The following is a 16,776-nucleotide window of genomic DNA, read 5'->3' on the forward strand; positions in this document are numbered from 1 at the left end:
TTTATCCTGTTTCTTTTGTTTTCTTTTTGGCACATTTAAGCCTCTATCAGTAATATCAGGAACTGTCTTTCTTAGCTTCTTTTCATCTGCAGTGGAGGCAATTCATCTCGCAAATTTAATCCCTCCTCTCATATATATAGTAAAATCAGTCCTCCTTGGGCTTCTAGTGAGCCCTGTGGCTTGTGGTTTCTGTTTCTCTCTTTCTGACTGCTGTCTCCACATAGATATTCCTTCTCTTGGTTACCTGGCCAGCAAGGTGTGCTACATACTGGCCCCCGTCCAGCAAGGATATTAAGCATGTGTCCTGTCCTGCTGAAGTCAGTGGGCCTTCCATGTGTGCTTAGACTAAAATACATGCTTAAATACTTTATAGAAAGGGAGTAGTCTCAACACTTGGCAAGGCTGAGTTTCAGAGATCCTTTAGACCAGGGGTCACATCAGCCTGGTGGTTGCCTTCAAAGGGTCCAATATAATTTTAGGACTGTATAAACTAAAGATTTATACATTTATACAGTCCTAAAATTACATTGGGTCCTTTGAAGGCAACCCCTTGCCTCGTGCCATCTCCTTTCCATTACTCATCCTTGTAATTTTCCACCTTGCCTCCTCTCCTTATGCCTTGGTATTTCCTACTAACAATGTGAGCCTGTAGTAATGGTCAGTGGTCATGGACACATCTCTTTCTGTACTGCTAGAGGAGAGCCTGGTGAATTTTACAGCATACAGCCTTTTCTGAGCTCCAAGGCTGTGCAAAAGTTAATAGAATTAAATTCACGGCATGTGAAGACATTTGCAGAGTTCGATTCTGTGGGTAAATTTTGAACCCGTGAACTTCAAGTGAGTTGAAAATTTATTCAGAACACGTTCTCCCATCTCTACCACAGACTTCATTTAATGTTATACACATCTGTTATTATTACAAACAAAAAGTTGCTGTTTTTACTCTAGTGCCAAATGAGGCACAAAAAAACAACAGCTGTTGCTATTGCACAACCAAACAACCCCCTTCCCCTCCGCAATTAGTCTTGCCTTGAAAAAATAGAAAATAAAAACCTCAGACATAAAATTGAAAACCTCATAAAAAAAGAAGAAAAGTCCCAGAAAATAAATAGACTCAAATGTGGTCTGCTTATAAATATTCATAGGGAAAAATGGGATCACATCACTTAGCCCACTCCTAAGGGAACTCTCAATGCTAACGGACTCTTGCAGCACATGTTAGCAATAATGGGTTTCCTTATTCTACAAGACAAAAACAGGATCTCGGGCCAACATGGTGGCTCAAGTAACCAGCCTCAGCAGGCTGCCTTGGAGATTCCAGTTTCACTTGAATTCTTGCCACTTTCAGCTCGGCTGATGATTTCAACTCTTTTATTGAAACGGAAAGGTAAGGCTGTTCAGTGCGGTGTGTGGCATTCAGCTGCACGTCTTCCATTCATGCAGATAAGTGTTGCCCAGCTCCCTATTTCTAGGAAGTTTTAATGGTTCTTCCTTTAAGGAGTTTTCTCCTAACAGGTGCTTGGGGGTCTCCCTGTTGCAGCCTGGTCCTCAGCTATTCTCTTTGCTCTAGGCCCTGGTGGTCTAAGCATTGCCCGCACTACCAGTGAAACTCTGACACAGCCCTGTTCTCAAGCCCAGATGTGCCTCAAGTCTGTTCATACAGAGTTGCACGTTCAAGGAAAAGTTTACACTGACTTTTATGCCCTGCGAATGCTGAGCCCAAGCGCGCTCATCACCAAGCTCTCATTCATGCCATCTAGGTACATGAAGCATGAGCAGGATGGAGCGTGCTCCACTCCAGTCTGCCACCAGATACTAAGAGTTCATTTCTCCCCATGCATGTCATTGAAGCATGGCAGAAAGCAAGGTAGACAGCAATAGGTCTTGCTGTGTATGCTTGCTTCCCTGCTCTCTGCGTAGACCTGCCACCTATTTCTTGTCTGTTTTCATGAGGTTTTTTGCACTGTTGAGTATGTTGAGTGGACAGAATAGCACAGCTCTGTTTGCTTGCTCTTGCTGGCTGCTTCTTGCTCACCTGCTTGATGGGGAACAGGAGCAGTGGCCCCACAAAGGGAACTATCTCTGTGTTCACCTGTTGGGGAGCAGCACAGCTCCATATGCCTATTCCTTCCCTGTACGGGAATGCAGGTAAGCTCTAATATTACTGTAAGTGATGCCAGTTTTTGCTTGGAAAAACACATTGTTCAGTCTGAAAATTTCCAGGCTTATCCTCTAGCTTGACAGCTAGCTTTAAGTAAAATCAGATAGAGTGTCCTTTAATTTGATGAAAACTGAAAAGGACCATGATTGTACATACACAGAGGCACGCCTTCTGCTTCTAACCAGCCTTTTATAAGACACAGCCATAAAAAAAAATTGACCTGGGCAGAGTGATAAAGACTTAAACTTTTGTCCATATTACTATGACTAGGCCAAAGCATTTGCTTTTAGACATTGCACATCCTCAGATGCGTGCCAGTTTACCTCACTGGGGAGACTAAACAATGATTGGTAATATGATTTGGTGAGAGATACCACACGATTTAGCCATGAAAGAAATCTGGCCAAACTAGATCTCTACCAGTGCTCCCCTTCCCTTCCCTTCCCTTCCCTTCCCTTCCCTTCCCTTCCCTTCCCTTCCCTTCCCTTCCCTTCCCTTCCCTTCCCTTCCCTTCCCTTCCCTTCCCTTCCCTTCCCTTCCCTTCCCTTCCCTTCCCTTCCCTTCCGGGAGTGTGGGAGTGGGTGTGTAGCAGATCGCCTCTATGTGGTGACTAAAAGGGTGTGCATATGAAATGTATTGTATATATTTTGGTGTGTGTGGGGGAAACGTTAGCAATCTTGTTAACCTAATGACTAGTCTGCTTTAGATATCTGTGAATACCTGAGTCCAAAATTCTCTCACAATCCCTCTAAAGAGAAAAGTGGTAACAGAGAACCCTTTTAGTATTTCATTTCTTATAAGACTGCCAGGAAGCTCTTTGAATAGTTCTGTCTGTTTTTAGCACCTGATATTTGAAGCTGTAACCAGGGCATTGAGTTCAAGCACAACTTGAACTATTTTCAAAGGCTTATCCAGGCTTACAACATAACACAGTCATTGCTCCATAACTCTTTCATTAAATCAGCCTGTCTTTCTCCCAATTAGGGTAAAATCCTGAACAGAAAAGGATGCTGTCCTATTTGTACTGAAAGTAAGTCCTTTCTTCATTCTATAAATTCGTTTTTATTCTTTCAGAGAAAATAAATATGTTTGCTTTTCTAGATTCTTTTTAAAGGGGGCTGAAGGGCAAGTGATTATTGCTGGCCACAGATTTTACCTCCTATATAATTGTAAATTTAAAATAAAATGCCTGGGTATTTTATTTTTATTTTATTTCCTTTTTTTCCAAATGACACTATTTTCATCAAATTTGAGGTGCTGCTTTTTGAAGGATGTAGTTGGCCTGTGAAATTTGTAGGTAATAAAACAAGCAAATTAATAGAGTTGTAACTTTTAGGGCTGGGTACCTTTTATACCTGTAAATAACAGCCCAGGTATGTGTATGTATAATCCAACACAGATGATTTGTGAGGGTTAAGGAAAGGTGTGCAGAAATCTGAGACCCAGTCTGGGGCAGCAGTGGAAAGTACAATAGAAAGCTGTCCTTCAACCGTCACCTTTTTATCCCTTTACTCTTCACTTCAGAAATGATCAACCTATGATATTATTTGTGTTCTCTCCTAGTCAGCAAAGCACTTACACAAAGACTTATCTTTAAGCGTGTCCTATTTAAGCCAGCAGGGAGACCTGTCTTCACTGAAGTTAACAGGATACAGTTACGTATTTCCTTCAGGACATGTTTAAGTATTTTACCAAATACAGACAGACTGCTGAAATGGGGTTTTATGATTTATAGGAAGGCTTCAGAGAGAAGGAACAGGTTTTTAAGGAGAGTGTTAACTATTTTTTTTCTCTAAAATCAAATTGGTTTTGCTCAATTCTGGGTGTGCTTGGTTTGCACAAACTCCATATGTGAAATACCTGGTTTTCCACTCCGCAGCTCAATTGTCTTGTAATGTAACATTTTGAAAAAATAAATCTAGTTTATGAGTCTTCAGTATCAAAATGAAATCAAATGCCAGTGACAACCTCAGAAACACTTGAAATAATACAGAGCAGAGGGAGAAATGAAAGAGGATTCAAGTGACCAGCAGCTGATTTCATGTTAGCTCAGTTTCAAGGTAGATGAGGTTTGCATAGACCTCTGCTCAAACTGACATGTCATTAGTGTAATGAATTTATTGATCTCCATCTTGTCTCTGTTCTCATGTTTCAGTCTCATTTAACCTTTCTCGTGTATTCACTTGTAACATGAGAGGGGAAGGAAAAGAATGGGGCCAGCCAGTCCCTCAAAGCATTGGGGACCCTCTACTGTAAGGGGTTAAAAAGATGAGAGTACAGTGACTCCTTCAGCAATGCTGCCAGAGAATGGTGACTTGTGATAATTGTTTCATGGGAGAAGGAGGCAATAAATAGATTTCTTCAAAGTAAAAAATAACTCATCTAGGAACCAGGTTAGTGAAAGAGTCAGAACTTCTTGATGACATAAGAAGGGAATGGTTATGACTCTAACACATGTGGAAGCAAGGGCAGGCCATTGTTGCTTGTCCTCCTGCCAATGCAGATCTGTAAAAAACCTGGCTTCATCTTCTCAGTAACCTCCTTCTAGGTGCAGGCAGGCTGCTCTTAGGTGTCCCCGAAGCCTTCAGAATAAACAACCTTATTCTCTTGGCCTTTTCTTTTGGGTCCTGTCTGCATTGCCGTGGCTGTACATGCAGCTGGGAGGCTCAAAGCCCTGGCCCACAGTGGCATGTTCTTCTGTTTCACATGAAACAGAGGGGTGTTTCGCTATGGACCCGTTTAGTATTTGGAGGAGAGCTGATGCTAAGCTGATTCTAAACTTCTATGATTAATAGGCCATTCCCAGCTTTTATCAGGTAATGTAATCGAAGAACCTCAATACCCACTGCCATAGAGCAGTGGTGGCCATTAGCGTTTTAACAGTTTGTCATTTGCAAGGAACTACTTCCACCTTTGCGCCAGAAGTACTGTAAATCTCATCAAGACACAAGACAAGCAAAAGACATGAGGATTTCAGTGATGATTGCTATCTCAGATAGTAGTTAGAAACTTCGTTAATTCAGCCAATTTCTGGTGAGATAAGATGTACGTGCACAGCCTTTTCACTCACCCACCCACTCATGTTGATCCTCTCGCCACATATTAACACACCAGACATTTCTGGCGGTGTAGCAGATATTAATTTTCCAAAGTAAAAACAACATAGGAGGTACAAGAACGTACTGTACACAGGAGAGCTTTCAGTACAGTTTAAATGCAGCCAATTTCTATGAAGTGGGTCAAAAACAGTCACGTTGTTAAAGGATACACTTTAGACAGAAAAAGAAAACAATCAAAGGATTATTTTCAAAGCAGTTTGTTGCAGAGAGAAAAAGTATCTCATCTGCAAAAGGGCTGGAGAGTCTCTTTTGTCTACTGTTGCTGAAGTTAACTATGGTTAGTTTTGGCATGTTGCTGTTTAAGGTCCATGGCTGGTGTACAGTTATCACTAATAAAACACAGTGGTCATACCAGTGGAAAATTCAACAGTTTAGTTTATCCTGCTGTAAAAATGTAATGAAATGTACTCTTTTGGGCTTGATTTAGAAAAATCACCACTGACGTCAGTTCCATAAATTAGTAATCCTATGTTAGACCAAGGTCATTTTCCTATTAAAAAAAGAAAACACTAAACCTGAGTTCAAATAACACTGACAGACTGCTCTCAACTCCAGATGAAGATGGGAATTTTCAGTAGAGGTTAAATCTTAGTTCTTGACATAGAAGGATTGATGGGCCTTTCTGAAATTACAGCATGAAGTAAGAAAGCTTTTTACTGCAACTATGTAAATATATTTTAATAATGATCAATAATCCTAACACAATCTTACCTGAGTCATTGTGAGGTTTTATGGGTGAATTTTTCTCAAAGTGGACAGCAGTCATCTAGGTGTAGCAATGATTAATTTTGCAGTAAAGGCCTCTTTTTGGGCAGAAAATTTCGTTCATCACAAATCATTCTGCAGCTTTTAAAACTGACTAAATGAACGAGGGAGTTAACCAAATGCAAGGGCATTTGAACCCAGCCTTAGGAATAGAAGGTTGGTACTTTCTACTGTTCCTGCGTCCTTTTAATGTGGTTTTTATAGAAATACTGAAAAATGCTGACTCTTCAAAGCAAAGGAAAAAAAAAAGAAGAAAAAAGGTGGGATTATGCATTGTAGGTAGCTGTGAGAGCAGAGTGTGGGACTGAAGGATCACATAGGCCTCTGCTGGTCTCATTTCTCCTGTTATTTCCTTGCTGTGGGGAAACAACAAAAAGACTGCAATTGTTTATTCATACTGGAATGCTGTTCATGATTTACCTCCTCAGCCATTTCAGCCATGATGGTCTACTGTATAAATATGTATTTGGACAAAATGGATTAGCTATTTTATTTATGAAATAGATCATAAAGACTCCTGTGGAGTTTTTGACACCACACCTTGTAATGTGTATGATATCAAGCTGCACTATGCAGCAGTTATAAGGAAAGTACTCTATGGCTATGCATTTTTTTTTACAGAAAAGCTAATGAAATTCTATTATGCGTGTTCTGTAGCTAGTTTTCAAAAGTTAATAATGTGTTCTGTTTGATTTAGGGCTTAATTCAGCATATGGGCTAATTGCATTCAAAGTCTCATTTTATTTTTAAAAAGCTGAGATCTTTTTGAATTACAGATGTGCAACCAGAACACCCTTAACTGGTAAACTTGTATTTTTTCCTCTCTCTCCTTACTTAGAAAGTGTCCAAACCAATTTTAGTTATAATTTAAAGTGTATTTTTCTTGGCCACTCTTAACTAGCTACAAGCCCAGAAGAGTGTGACCAGACATCTGGACATCTTGGACTTCAATTGACTGCTCTGATCTCCTGAAAAAAATAAAACGAGCTATTCCATGAGCACCAGAGCTAACAAAGCCTGGTTTCCTATGGATTTGTGTCCCATTTCCTTTATATCCCAACAAATAATAAACCCAGCTAGAGACAGTATATCCTGCGGCTGCTCTGGTGCACTAATTGCCCAGCCAATATGCTCACGCTTTCTAGCTGGTCAGGATGTGTATGCTAACTGTCTGTCTGGCCTCCACCAAGCAGTATATATATATTACCTTCTAGATAGTTTAAATACTGTCTCGGGAGTCGGGGGCATTGGGTGGGAGGCAGAAATGTACATTGTGACAACCACTTATTTCAATAACTGGTTTTTACCTTTGCTCAGCATACTACTACTAGAAAGTCTTCAGACTTTCATCTTTCAGACTCTTAGGCTTTTTAGATTTTTATCCCTCTGTTTTGGCTAAAACAGGTTGTGATTTCATAAACCTTCTCTCCCCTCCCCCCCCCTTATGAGAGTACATTCAAACTTAAGGAATGCTAAAATGTTCTTTCCCCTGTTATTGCTTTTTCAGCTTCATTTTTTGTACAGATAAATGTGTTTTCAAAAATGGTGCTCCTTGGCCACAGTTACCTTCCCCATTACCTTTTCTTATTTCATTTGAAGTGGATGCATGACTTGTAAATGCAAGGGAAGCATGCCAAGAGTTCTATAGTATTCACTTTAAAAGCTAAAGAAAATTATTATTAGTATGCAAGTAAGCTGTAGAGCCTTAGGTGGGAGCTGAGCAAACTGCATGAATCATGCATGTAGTTTAAGATTGTCAAATGTAAAAGTGTGAAGTCCACATTTAGTTGCATAAAAAACAAATGTGAAAACTGCTGAGCTCCCAGAAGCCTTTATGTAAGCCAGAAGTTTTGAATACTGATTTGGGAGCCTAACTGCAGGATTTCCAAAGAGGTTTAGTGGTGTTTGCAGCCAGTTCCCAATGTTTAATCAGAGTTGAGTGCCTAAGGTACTTTGAGAATTGCAGCCTCCTGAATATAGGTCCGGGGCCCTCCTTTGAAAGATCTGTGTTTTTCAGGGACAGAGAAGGAATTGGTATATTTGCCTTCATGTGCATGTGTAGATGAACAAAAGAAGAACTCAAAGGTCATGAATGACAGGTTCAAAACAAACGAGAGGCAATAGTCTTTTATGCACTTTGCCCAAGGATGTTGTGGGTGCTAAAACCATTTTTGGATTCAAGGGTAGACTGGACACACTTGCATAAAATAAGTCTGTGAAAGGTTGCTAAATAAAGAGAAACCATGTCTAGGTCAGGAAATCCCTAAGCTGAAAATAGAGGGAGGCTGGCAGAGTCTTAGGGGAAGTATTTTGTATATTGTATATAATTGTCCTTTTTAAACTCTACCAACAGCTGATAGAGACAAGGAGTATCCGCAGTGAGCTGGGAACAATTTACTGTAGGTCATCCATGACCCTATGCCTGGTTAGCACAAGCTAGCAAAATTCATATGCCAGTGGTTTGGGGAACTTGGCTTTGGCAATGCAGCAACACCTCTCCAGTATGTCCAAATAGAAAAAAAAAAAAGGGGGGGAAGGGGGGTGCCGGGAAAGGAAGCAAACCATAAAATGTTATGTGATTGAAACTCTCCCAAAAGGGAATAAACAACAGCCCAAAGTCTAAAAATGGCAGGAACTCTTTTCATGTTGCCTGTCTTTTGCAATCTTGTTACACCCAGTATTTAAGGTTTATTTCTAGGCCAAGCAGTTCTTCTCACTGGCAGTGCCTTAGTTATCACACACACTCTTGCAGGGTGTGCATTTTTTTTGTTTTTAAACCCACAATTTTAGCAAACCTTTCAAGAATGTTTTACACAGTGATATCAGAGAATCAATTATTCAGGCTGGTTTTAGGTAGATTTTCCTTCCCCCATTTCCTTGGTTATTAAAGAAAACAGCAAAATTTGGATCGGACATTCAGCTATCCAGTCCAAAATATATTCTTTTTTATTTTAACTGCATGGCATCAAGTTGACATATGATGTGACACGATGTAACATAACATAAAACAACATTACTGTGCATAACACATTGGAAATTAAAAATAAATATTTCCTTTGGATCCCATTGGTACTATCAATTTTACTTGCATATCTCTGAATTATGTTTGGTCCTCTCATGCCTTGCCTCTTAGCCCCTTGCTTAGGTGAAGAACCTGCCTCTGCCTCCCAATATGTTAGTTAGTGACATGTATAACATGTCTATATTCTTGGCCTCTAGAAAGGCAGACAAAAAACAGTTCTCTCCTCTGAAATCTTCACTGAGCAGGTAATAAAAATGTATCTTAATATTCATCATGCGGGTTATTACATGCGTACATAAGGAAATCAGAAACGTGTTAGTATGATTTAGTAATGATAAAGTCAGATGGTCTCCATGTAAAATCTACAGATTTTTTTTTCCCATTGGTAAAAATCACATTGGTGATTAAAAATTATCTGTTTCCTTCCAATTTGTGGAAAATCAATTAAGCTTTTTACGGACTGTGGAAAACAGTTAGTGATATCTTCATTGGTACCAAGGAGAAAACGAGACTCTTAGAATTGCACATTTTTAAAAGCACTCTCTTAAGCGTCTTGCTTTTCGGGCTCTGCTAGAAGTCCATCATGCCTGATTTCCAGAGATGTTGATCAAATGTAGTTCATTTTGACCTTCTAATGGAGCTGCCAACTTGATGTCCTTGAGAAATCAAAACTTTTGGTCCCTAGTAGCCTGACGTAGTAAACAGGCATAATAATGGTGCCAGGACTAGTTTCTGGCTTAGCTAAAGAAGCATGCATGTGGCAAGTTAGGGGTAAAGAACGAATCTCCCAGGTACCAGCTTGGTGATGGGACTGCACAATGCAGTGAGGGAAACTAGGATTAGACTTCAGGAAGACCTTGCTCACAGTGAGGAGAGCTGAGCACTGGAACAGGTTGCTGGACACAGCTGTGTAGTTGCTGTTACTATTGCTTTTTAAGAGCAGGTCAGGTAAACGTCTGTCAGCAATAACATAGGTATAGGTGATTCTGCATTACAGCCAGAGAAGGAAAAGGTTATGTCTCCTGGGGTCCCCTTCAGCCTCATCGTCTGCATCTCCATGTAGATATCCTTGGATGCTCTTTAATAACAGCTAGAAAAACACCTGAAACGTCATATCTGCTTTAACATAGCACTCTGCCTAGGCCAGAACCTTGCTGAGAAATGTGTATTGCATAGTCAGAGCTGTATTGCACTCCATGGCAGAAATTCCCTTCCTGTTCTCTATAACATCCATGTTCCCTTCTTTTTTGTAGGTTTGAATTTGCCTTTTTTTAGCTGCCTTTTCAGAAGAGCCGTTGTTAGTTGGATATTTTTTTTTTTTTCAGTGAATAAATTGTATTCTCTGTTACTCTCCCTTCCTTTGTTGGGTTTTGGTTTTTCTTTTTTTTTTTTTTGATTGATACTGTTCACAGCTCTCTGATTACTGAGTCAAATGTTGTTACTGCGCCAAGCCCTCCCCTAAAACAGGCGTCGTCTTTCAAAAGCAGCCTCAGCCCATGGATATCCAGCTGGCAGTAGCAGTGTGCATTTCTCTGCCTTGAGCCTCCTTCTTCCAGGAACAGCAGCAATGTGATGTGGTTAGGACCTATTGTTATACCAGAAGGCTGCAATGCAAATAAATTTGCTGCTCTCTTTGATTGCGAGGCAATTAAATCAATTGCTGGGTAGCTGCAGGATAACTCAGCATCATTGACATGAGCGTAGAAACGTCCTGCCTTTGAGCCGCGGCTTCTCTAACCAGCGTATGACTGCAGACATCAATAAGAAATCTCCCTCTGTTTGTAATGAAGCAAATAACTGGTAGAGGCACCATGCCCTTAGTTAGTCATTGCATCATGTTAGTCACGTACTACTGCCTTCTAGTGAGTAGCATAGTAACAATAGCTATACAAGTCAGTTGTGTATAAACAACATATATGATAGCTTGTAACACTAAATAAAGATACTGGTTCTATATATAATTTGGGAAAAAAAAAAGCAACAAACATAAATATACCTCTTTTATAAATGTATAGTATTTATAAGTATGTCTATGTATAATACAGGCAGAACCAGGTCATGCTGAAGTGAGCTGATGGCTTTTAATTTCATGGGATCGTCCTCTCCTAACTGGGGACATTTAAATTAGCCTCAAAAATATGCATGCAATATTTTGAATTCTGCTTTTGTTAGTGGATTAGGCTTTGCTCCTACAACGCGACTTAAGGGTGGGAGCTCATCCCAGGGGAATTTAACTGTCTGAGAGGAATACCTGTAGTCTTAGACACTTGTTTGTGTTCCCACAGCTGGCCGCAGAGGGACAAGCTCCTCCAGAGAGTAATTCTCTATATATTAAAAGAGATTTCTAAAACTGGTGAAATGAAAGACTTTCTAGTCATGTCTGTTTTTCTCTGTCAGTGAGAGGGAGATTGGATGACTTGATTGGACCAGACATTTCAAATTTGGAAAGCTGAAGCTAGGTGAGAAGACTCCCATCACACATCTCCATAGACATGTGGGCTCTGCAAGCTCAGGGCTCTGCTTGCTCTGGTATCGTGAGTGGGGCTTCTGTTTTCTGGAAATGAAATAATTTGAACAGTTTCACAGGCATTGTAATAATCTAGGCTATTCAGGCAGTATGTTATATTTGAGGGACAAACACATAGGTTAGAAGATGTGCCTTTGGTTCCTAGCTGCAGGTTAGTCTTCCTATGCTTCCCCAAGGATCAATTGGTCTTTAGTTCCTACCAGCTTTGAGAAAGACTTCTACTAAATCCAAGAAGCTTCTGTTTCTCAAAAACATATATCCCTAGTGGGCATCAGCCAAATCTGCCCTGTAGGGCAGACAGATAAGGTGTGAGTTCTTATCAACTGTTTTTTTCTTTGTTTTCAAACTTTGATTGATCCTGATATGGCACTTTTGTTTCTCACTCACCTGCAGAGCCTGGAGTTTGCACTGTATTTGGAGACCCTCACTACAACACTTTTGATGGACGGACATTTAACTTTCAGGGAACATGTCAGTACGTTTTGACGAAAGACTGCTCCTCCTCTGCCTCGCCCTTCCAGGTGCTGGTAAAAAACGATGCCCGTCGGACCCGTTCTTTCTCCTGGACAAAGTCAGTGGACCTTGTGTTGGGCAGGAGCACTATCAGCCTCCAGCAGCACCTCACAGTGAAGTGGAATGGGACACGCATCTCACTTCCTTGCGAGACTCCGCAATTTCAGATCGATTTGGATGGTTATTTGCTGAAAGTGACAACCAAAGCAGGTAGGGCAAGTGTGCATGTGTGTCTGTGTGTCTTTTACCCCTGAAGAGCTTCTCAAGTGCAACATGAACAGCAGTCAGTAAAAAAGCATGATAGTAATAATAAATGTAGTTATAACTCTTTAGAGATCTGAGGAACCCAAAGTGCTTTCAAAACCCCTGCAGCCCATAAGCAGACAGAGATCCCAGCTGTGAGTTTGAGGTCTTTGCAGAACATTTGCTAAGCTATGTTTCATTCTGCAGCTGACAATTAACTGCCTGCATAGATGAATGTGCCATGGTTTTCACTTCCAGTAACTTAGAAATGCCTTATGCATAGTCATTGTTTGGTACTTACAGATAAGAACAGAGAGGAGATCAGCTCTTAAAGAAAACATTCAGTTTCTTTTTTTCCCAGTTGCAACAATAGACATGACAATGTAAGTCAGCAATTATATAAAATCATAGTTACTAATGACTGGAATGCGTTCAAGATGTCAAATTATGGAAACATTTCACTGGGGCTACCCAGCAAAATGGAGGTCCTGGCTTGAAAACCAAAGCCTAATTTGCTCTTCAATGCCATCTTGTTGGGTTTGCTTTGTGCTCAAGTAAGAGTTTGTCTGCTAGGAACAGAAAGTCTGCAGCATCAGAAGCAAAAGGAAATATCAGAGAATCTAGTAAATTATTTCTAAAAAACAGAGAGGGGAGATAGAAGACTCTTGGAAAATACATTAATTATCAAAATACCAAACCAGGGGACTTACATCTGTTTTGATAAACTGTTCTGAAACTATAGTATCCTTGCATAGATAAATACCGAGGGGAAGTTTAAAATTTTCTCATTAGCATGTGTTAGGTACTACTGTAGTCCTGAGAGATTTTACTTACACAGTGAAGCACTGTTTCGATGAGAATACTATTTACTGTTAATTCAATTAAATGCCATGTGAAAGCAGTGAAACCAATCTTTCTTATGGAGTGATATGGTCACAGGCGTGACACATAGTCATACTCATTATCTAGCATCATATTTTTTCAAGGGGGACATTAGCACCCACTGTTGAGCTGAGAATTTAGACACCTGTTCGTGTAACCTCTGGAAATGTAAGTCTGCATAATGTGGATCCCAGCTCTGGGCTCATTCCTCAAAGTGGCAATGCAGATTTTTGTGGCTGTCTGTAAAATGCACACAAGTTGACCATTATTCACAACTTTTAATTAAAAGCATCTTGAGGGTTTCTCTTTGCAGCCAGCTGAATGCTATGAATTCTGGAGATGTGGATTTCATTAGCCAACCACAGGCTAAGGAAAGGTTTTCAATTGAAGATGAATGACAGCTAATCCTGCTGCTATTCCATTTGTCTATGGTGCAAGCCTGGTAAATGACTACACACATCCTTGTCCATGTGTTGGCAGAGGGAGTGCAAACATGGCGTATGACAACATACCAAACAGGGTGTAATCACTGCAAATTATAGCCTGGATAATTCCTCCCCTTAATGAAACAGGATCAGGTTTCTCTCGTTGAGTGCAGCATGATGGGCCAAGTCCTCCTTTCCTCAACACATAAGGCCTGGAAAGAGGCAGAACAGCATGGCTCCATTTTGCTGGGAAAGGACAAGCAGCAGAGGGGCTGTAGAAAACAGGAATGTGCTGAGTGGAACTGGTTTAAAGACGAACTTTGTTCCGCAGGAAATTCCGAGTGCTGGGGGAAAAAAAATGGAGAATTTTCTCTGTTTCAGAATGAAACATGGATTTTTAAAAAAAAAAATGTTTTCCCAGTGTAGGGTGAAAAAAAGATGGGGAAGGAGGCAGTAGTGAAGAATAAGCAAAATTGCTGCACTAGAAGAAAAATCTGAAGTAAAACTGGGCTGGGAAATACAGGGTCTGGTGCTTACAGATCAGCCAGTATTCCCACGGCTTTTAGTTTTATTTTTGCAGAGCTGGGAGCTGAGCCCTGGATAAAACAGGGGAGCCCAAAGCTTCAGGAAGCCTTGTGGTCCCTGGCTACAGGGTGATCTGCATGGCAGGGCTGTCCTGGAGTTCCATACCCTGAGAGCCCAGGTTTCCAGGCAGCCCACCAGGCGAGCTGGCAGGAAACCAGCTTGGAGCCTTGCCTGTGCTGTGCTGGAAGTTCATTGAATCCGATATGCCTCCCTGAAGCATTTCAATTCTGATGAACTGGCATTTTTCAGTGAAAAACCTGTTTTGTTGCGAAATTCCTCACTAGCTGTAGCCCTGGATACCATGCAGCAGCAATATTGGGAACCTGCACTTGCAGGTGCTTCACCATGGGTGTGGTTGGGATGGTGCTGCATCCTTGTCTAAAATTTGTGTGTTAAAAGATGAGAGAGCAGAGGGTGACAGGGCTGGTGTTACTTATCTGCATGAGCATTTTTTGTTGTTGTTGTTCCTGTGCTCTTGAATGAAGCTGCCTTGCTGAGGTTTTTCTCTAGCATGTTGGTACCGAATCTTTAGGGAAGAGTGCTCTGCCTCTTCTCGAGGATGCCTTTGCCATGAAAAGTCATGCAGAACAATTGACGGGAATTCCCAGCATGGGGAACTCAGTATGTGATGTGCATAAATCCAGAAGGATTTTTTTAAATGCAATAGAGCACATAGTGTCCCAAGTCAAGAAATCAAGTAGTAAGTTGGTTAAACATCCTTCAAAGAAAGGGGAAAACTGGAAAACCTTAAAAAGTAACTCAGAGAATACTGCTTTTCTGCACATCCCCAGATGGGACAGATGTTGCATCCTTTGGCTTCATGTCTCTTGAATTCCAATCCTTGTCCAAGTAAATGGGAAACTCATCCATTTTGAGGTGGAGCAAAAGGGGGGCAGAGGCACCAAGAAACACTTCCAAACCATTTCTGTCTGCCAAGGAGATAATTTCAAACATAGCTCCATAGAATAAACCTGTCTGTCACAGCTCTTGTTGGTTTACAGAAAACAAATTTATTTTCTGCTTCTGAACAAAAAAAAAGGCATACACTTCACAAGTGTGATCAGGCCCCAACAAAATTATGCCTGTAGGAGTAAGTACCCTTCCTCATTAACCCAAAGGGGAATAAGCTTTTTTATGGACAGTAACCTTTGGTCTGTTCATCAAAACTACAAATTACCCTTCCATCTGAGCAATTACAGCAGAATATAGTGTAATTGCACAATACCCAGCTAGATGAAAGTACATCCTTTCGTAGTAGTTAAACTGTGAGTCTCTTCAATTAAATCCAAGAATCAAAGCAGGAATCTCTATGTTTAAAAATGTGCATTTTTATATGCTGAGATGAAAAATAATAATTTTTTGTTATTCTTGTCCTCATACCTAGAGTTCACAGAGCAACAAGTACCAAGTAGATTAACTTGAGTCTGACAAACGACACACAAATATTCAGGATAATTTTACAGTTAACCTCTTGTAATGAAGTGAATGGTTTCTCTGAAAGTCAGTGACTCTTGGCTCGCAAAAAGCTGTAAAAAGAAAATTAAGACAGAGTCATTAGCCAGTCTTTTGTGACTCTGCTTAAAGTCAGCAGCTTCTGAGGGAGCTTGTTTGAGGAAGAAGTTGAACATCGCCTTAAAATCTGTAGCTATTTTGTGAAGAGAACTGTCTGAGAATTTAGATCTTGATGCTTCAAGCTTTGAGAAAGTTTATATGATTCTTAGTTTATAAGTTAATGGCGAGGTTTCTCTAAATGTCAGCACAGGAGTATTAATCTGGTGTCTGCAAATCAAGCTATGTTTTGTTTTGTTCAGCGTTGTCAGAAGCAAAGACAGCTGGAATTTGAATTTATCCAGGAATGATAATGAATGAAGCAGCTTAAAAGGCAGCTTTCCTCCTTGCCACTGTGCTGGCTTCGTTAATAATTGTAGTCTTTTACAATTTTTCAGTTGGTTGGGTGTGAAGTGCCTTTGGAGGAGGACACAGTGGCCCTACCCATGTTTGGTTTGTTAGATAATTTGAAGCTGCTTTCAGGCATAGTCAGCTCAGGACATATTTGTGCTATCATTGCTAACCTATAGTAACAAGAAAACACGATGCAATAGACTGTCGTGACCAGTGATGCAGAATTTTCTGCACAACCTTGCAGGTACATCATTCCCCAAACTCTTGGTGACATGATGTAAACCACACAAGCACCAGGACAGTATGCATCAATGGCAAAGCAGCCATACTTCTATAGCCATACTTGCCATTTGAGCCTCACCCTGTTTGTCTGTGGTGCAGATAGGAATTGTCACAGGAGACAATGGGATATGTTGCTAAAGGAAGGGGTCCAGCTTTGAACTGAGTCACTGGTATGTTAATTACTTACATGAGGATAGAGCAGGATTTTGATCACATAATGTCAAGATTTACAAGAGGAAAGGGTGGTGGTGCTAAGCCAGCGCACATAGCAGATGTAGAAAGTTGGAGTGAAGCCCTGGTCCTGCACTGTGGAGTGATGCTGTTTGGTATTCTTGGCCAGGCAGGGAGAA

At 40.7% G+C, this 16,776-nt stretch overlaps 1 protein-coding gene across 9 annotated transcripts in view; it reads left to right on the plus strand.

Annotated features, from left to right (window-relative positions):
- The window catches only part of BMPER (BMP binding endothelial regulator), a 158,603-nt gene that overhangs the window by 87,043 nt on the left and 54,784 nt on the right, over positions 1-16,776 (plus strand). For 8 of the 9 annotated variants that reach the window (XM_065055159.1, XM_065055162.1, XM_065055158.1 and 5 more), the window contains 2 exons: positions 3,146-3,191; positions 11,988-12,317. In XM_065055159.1, the coding sequence (XP_064911231.1) occupies positions 3,146-3,191; positions 11,988-12,317 (376 nt within the window). The remainder of the gene's footprint in view (positions 1-3,145; positions 3,192-11,987; positions 12,318-16,776) is intronic. The other variant, XM_065055163.1, reaches the window with a different exon arrangement.

The sequence above is a fragment of the Columba livia genome, chromosome 2 (assembly GCF_036013475.1).
Source record: "Columba livia isolate bColLiv1 breed racing homer chromosome 2, bColLiv1.pat.W.v2, whole genome shotgun sequence".
In the NCBI taxonomy this organism is placed as follows: Eukaryota; Metazoa; Chordata; class Aves; order Columbiformes; family Columbidae; genus Columba; species Columba livia.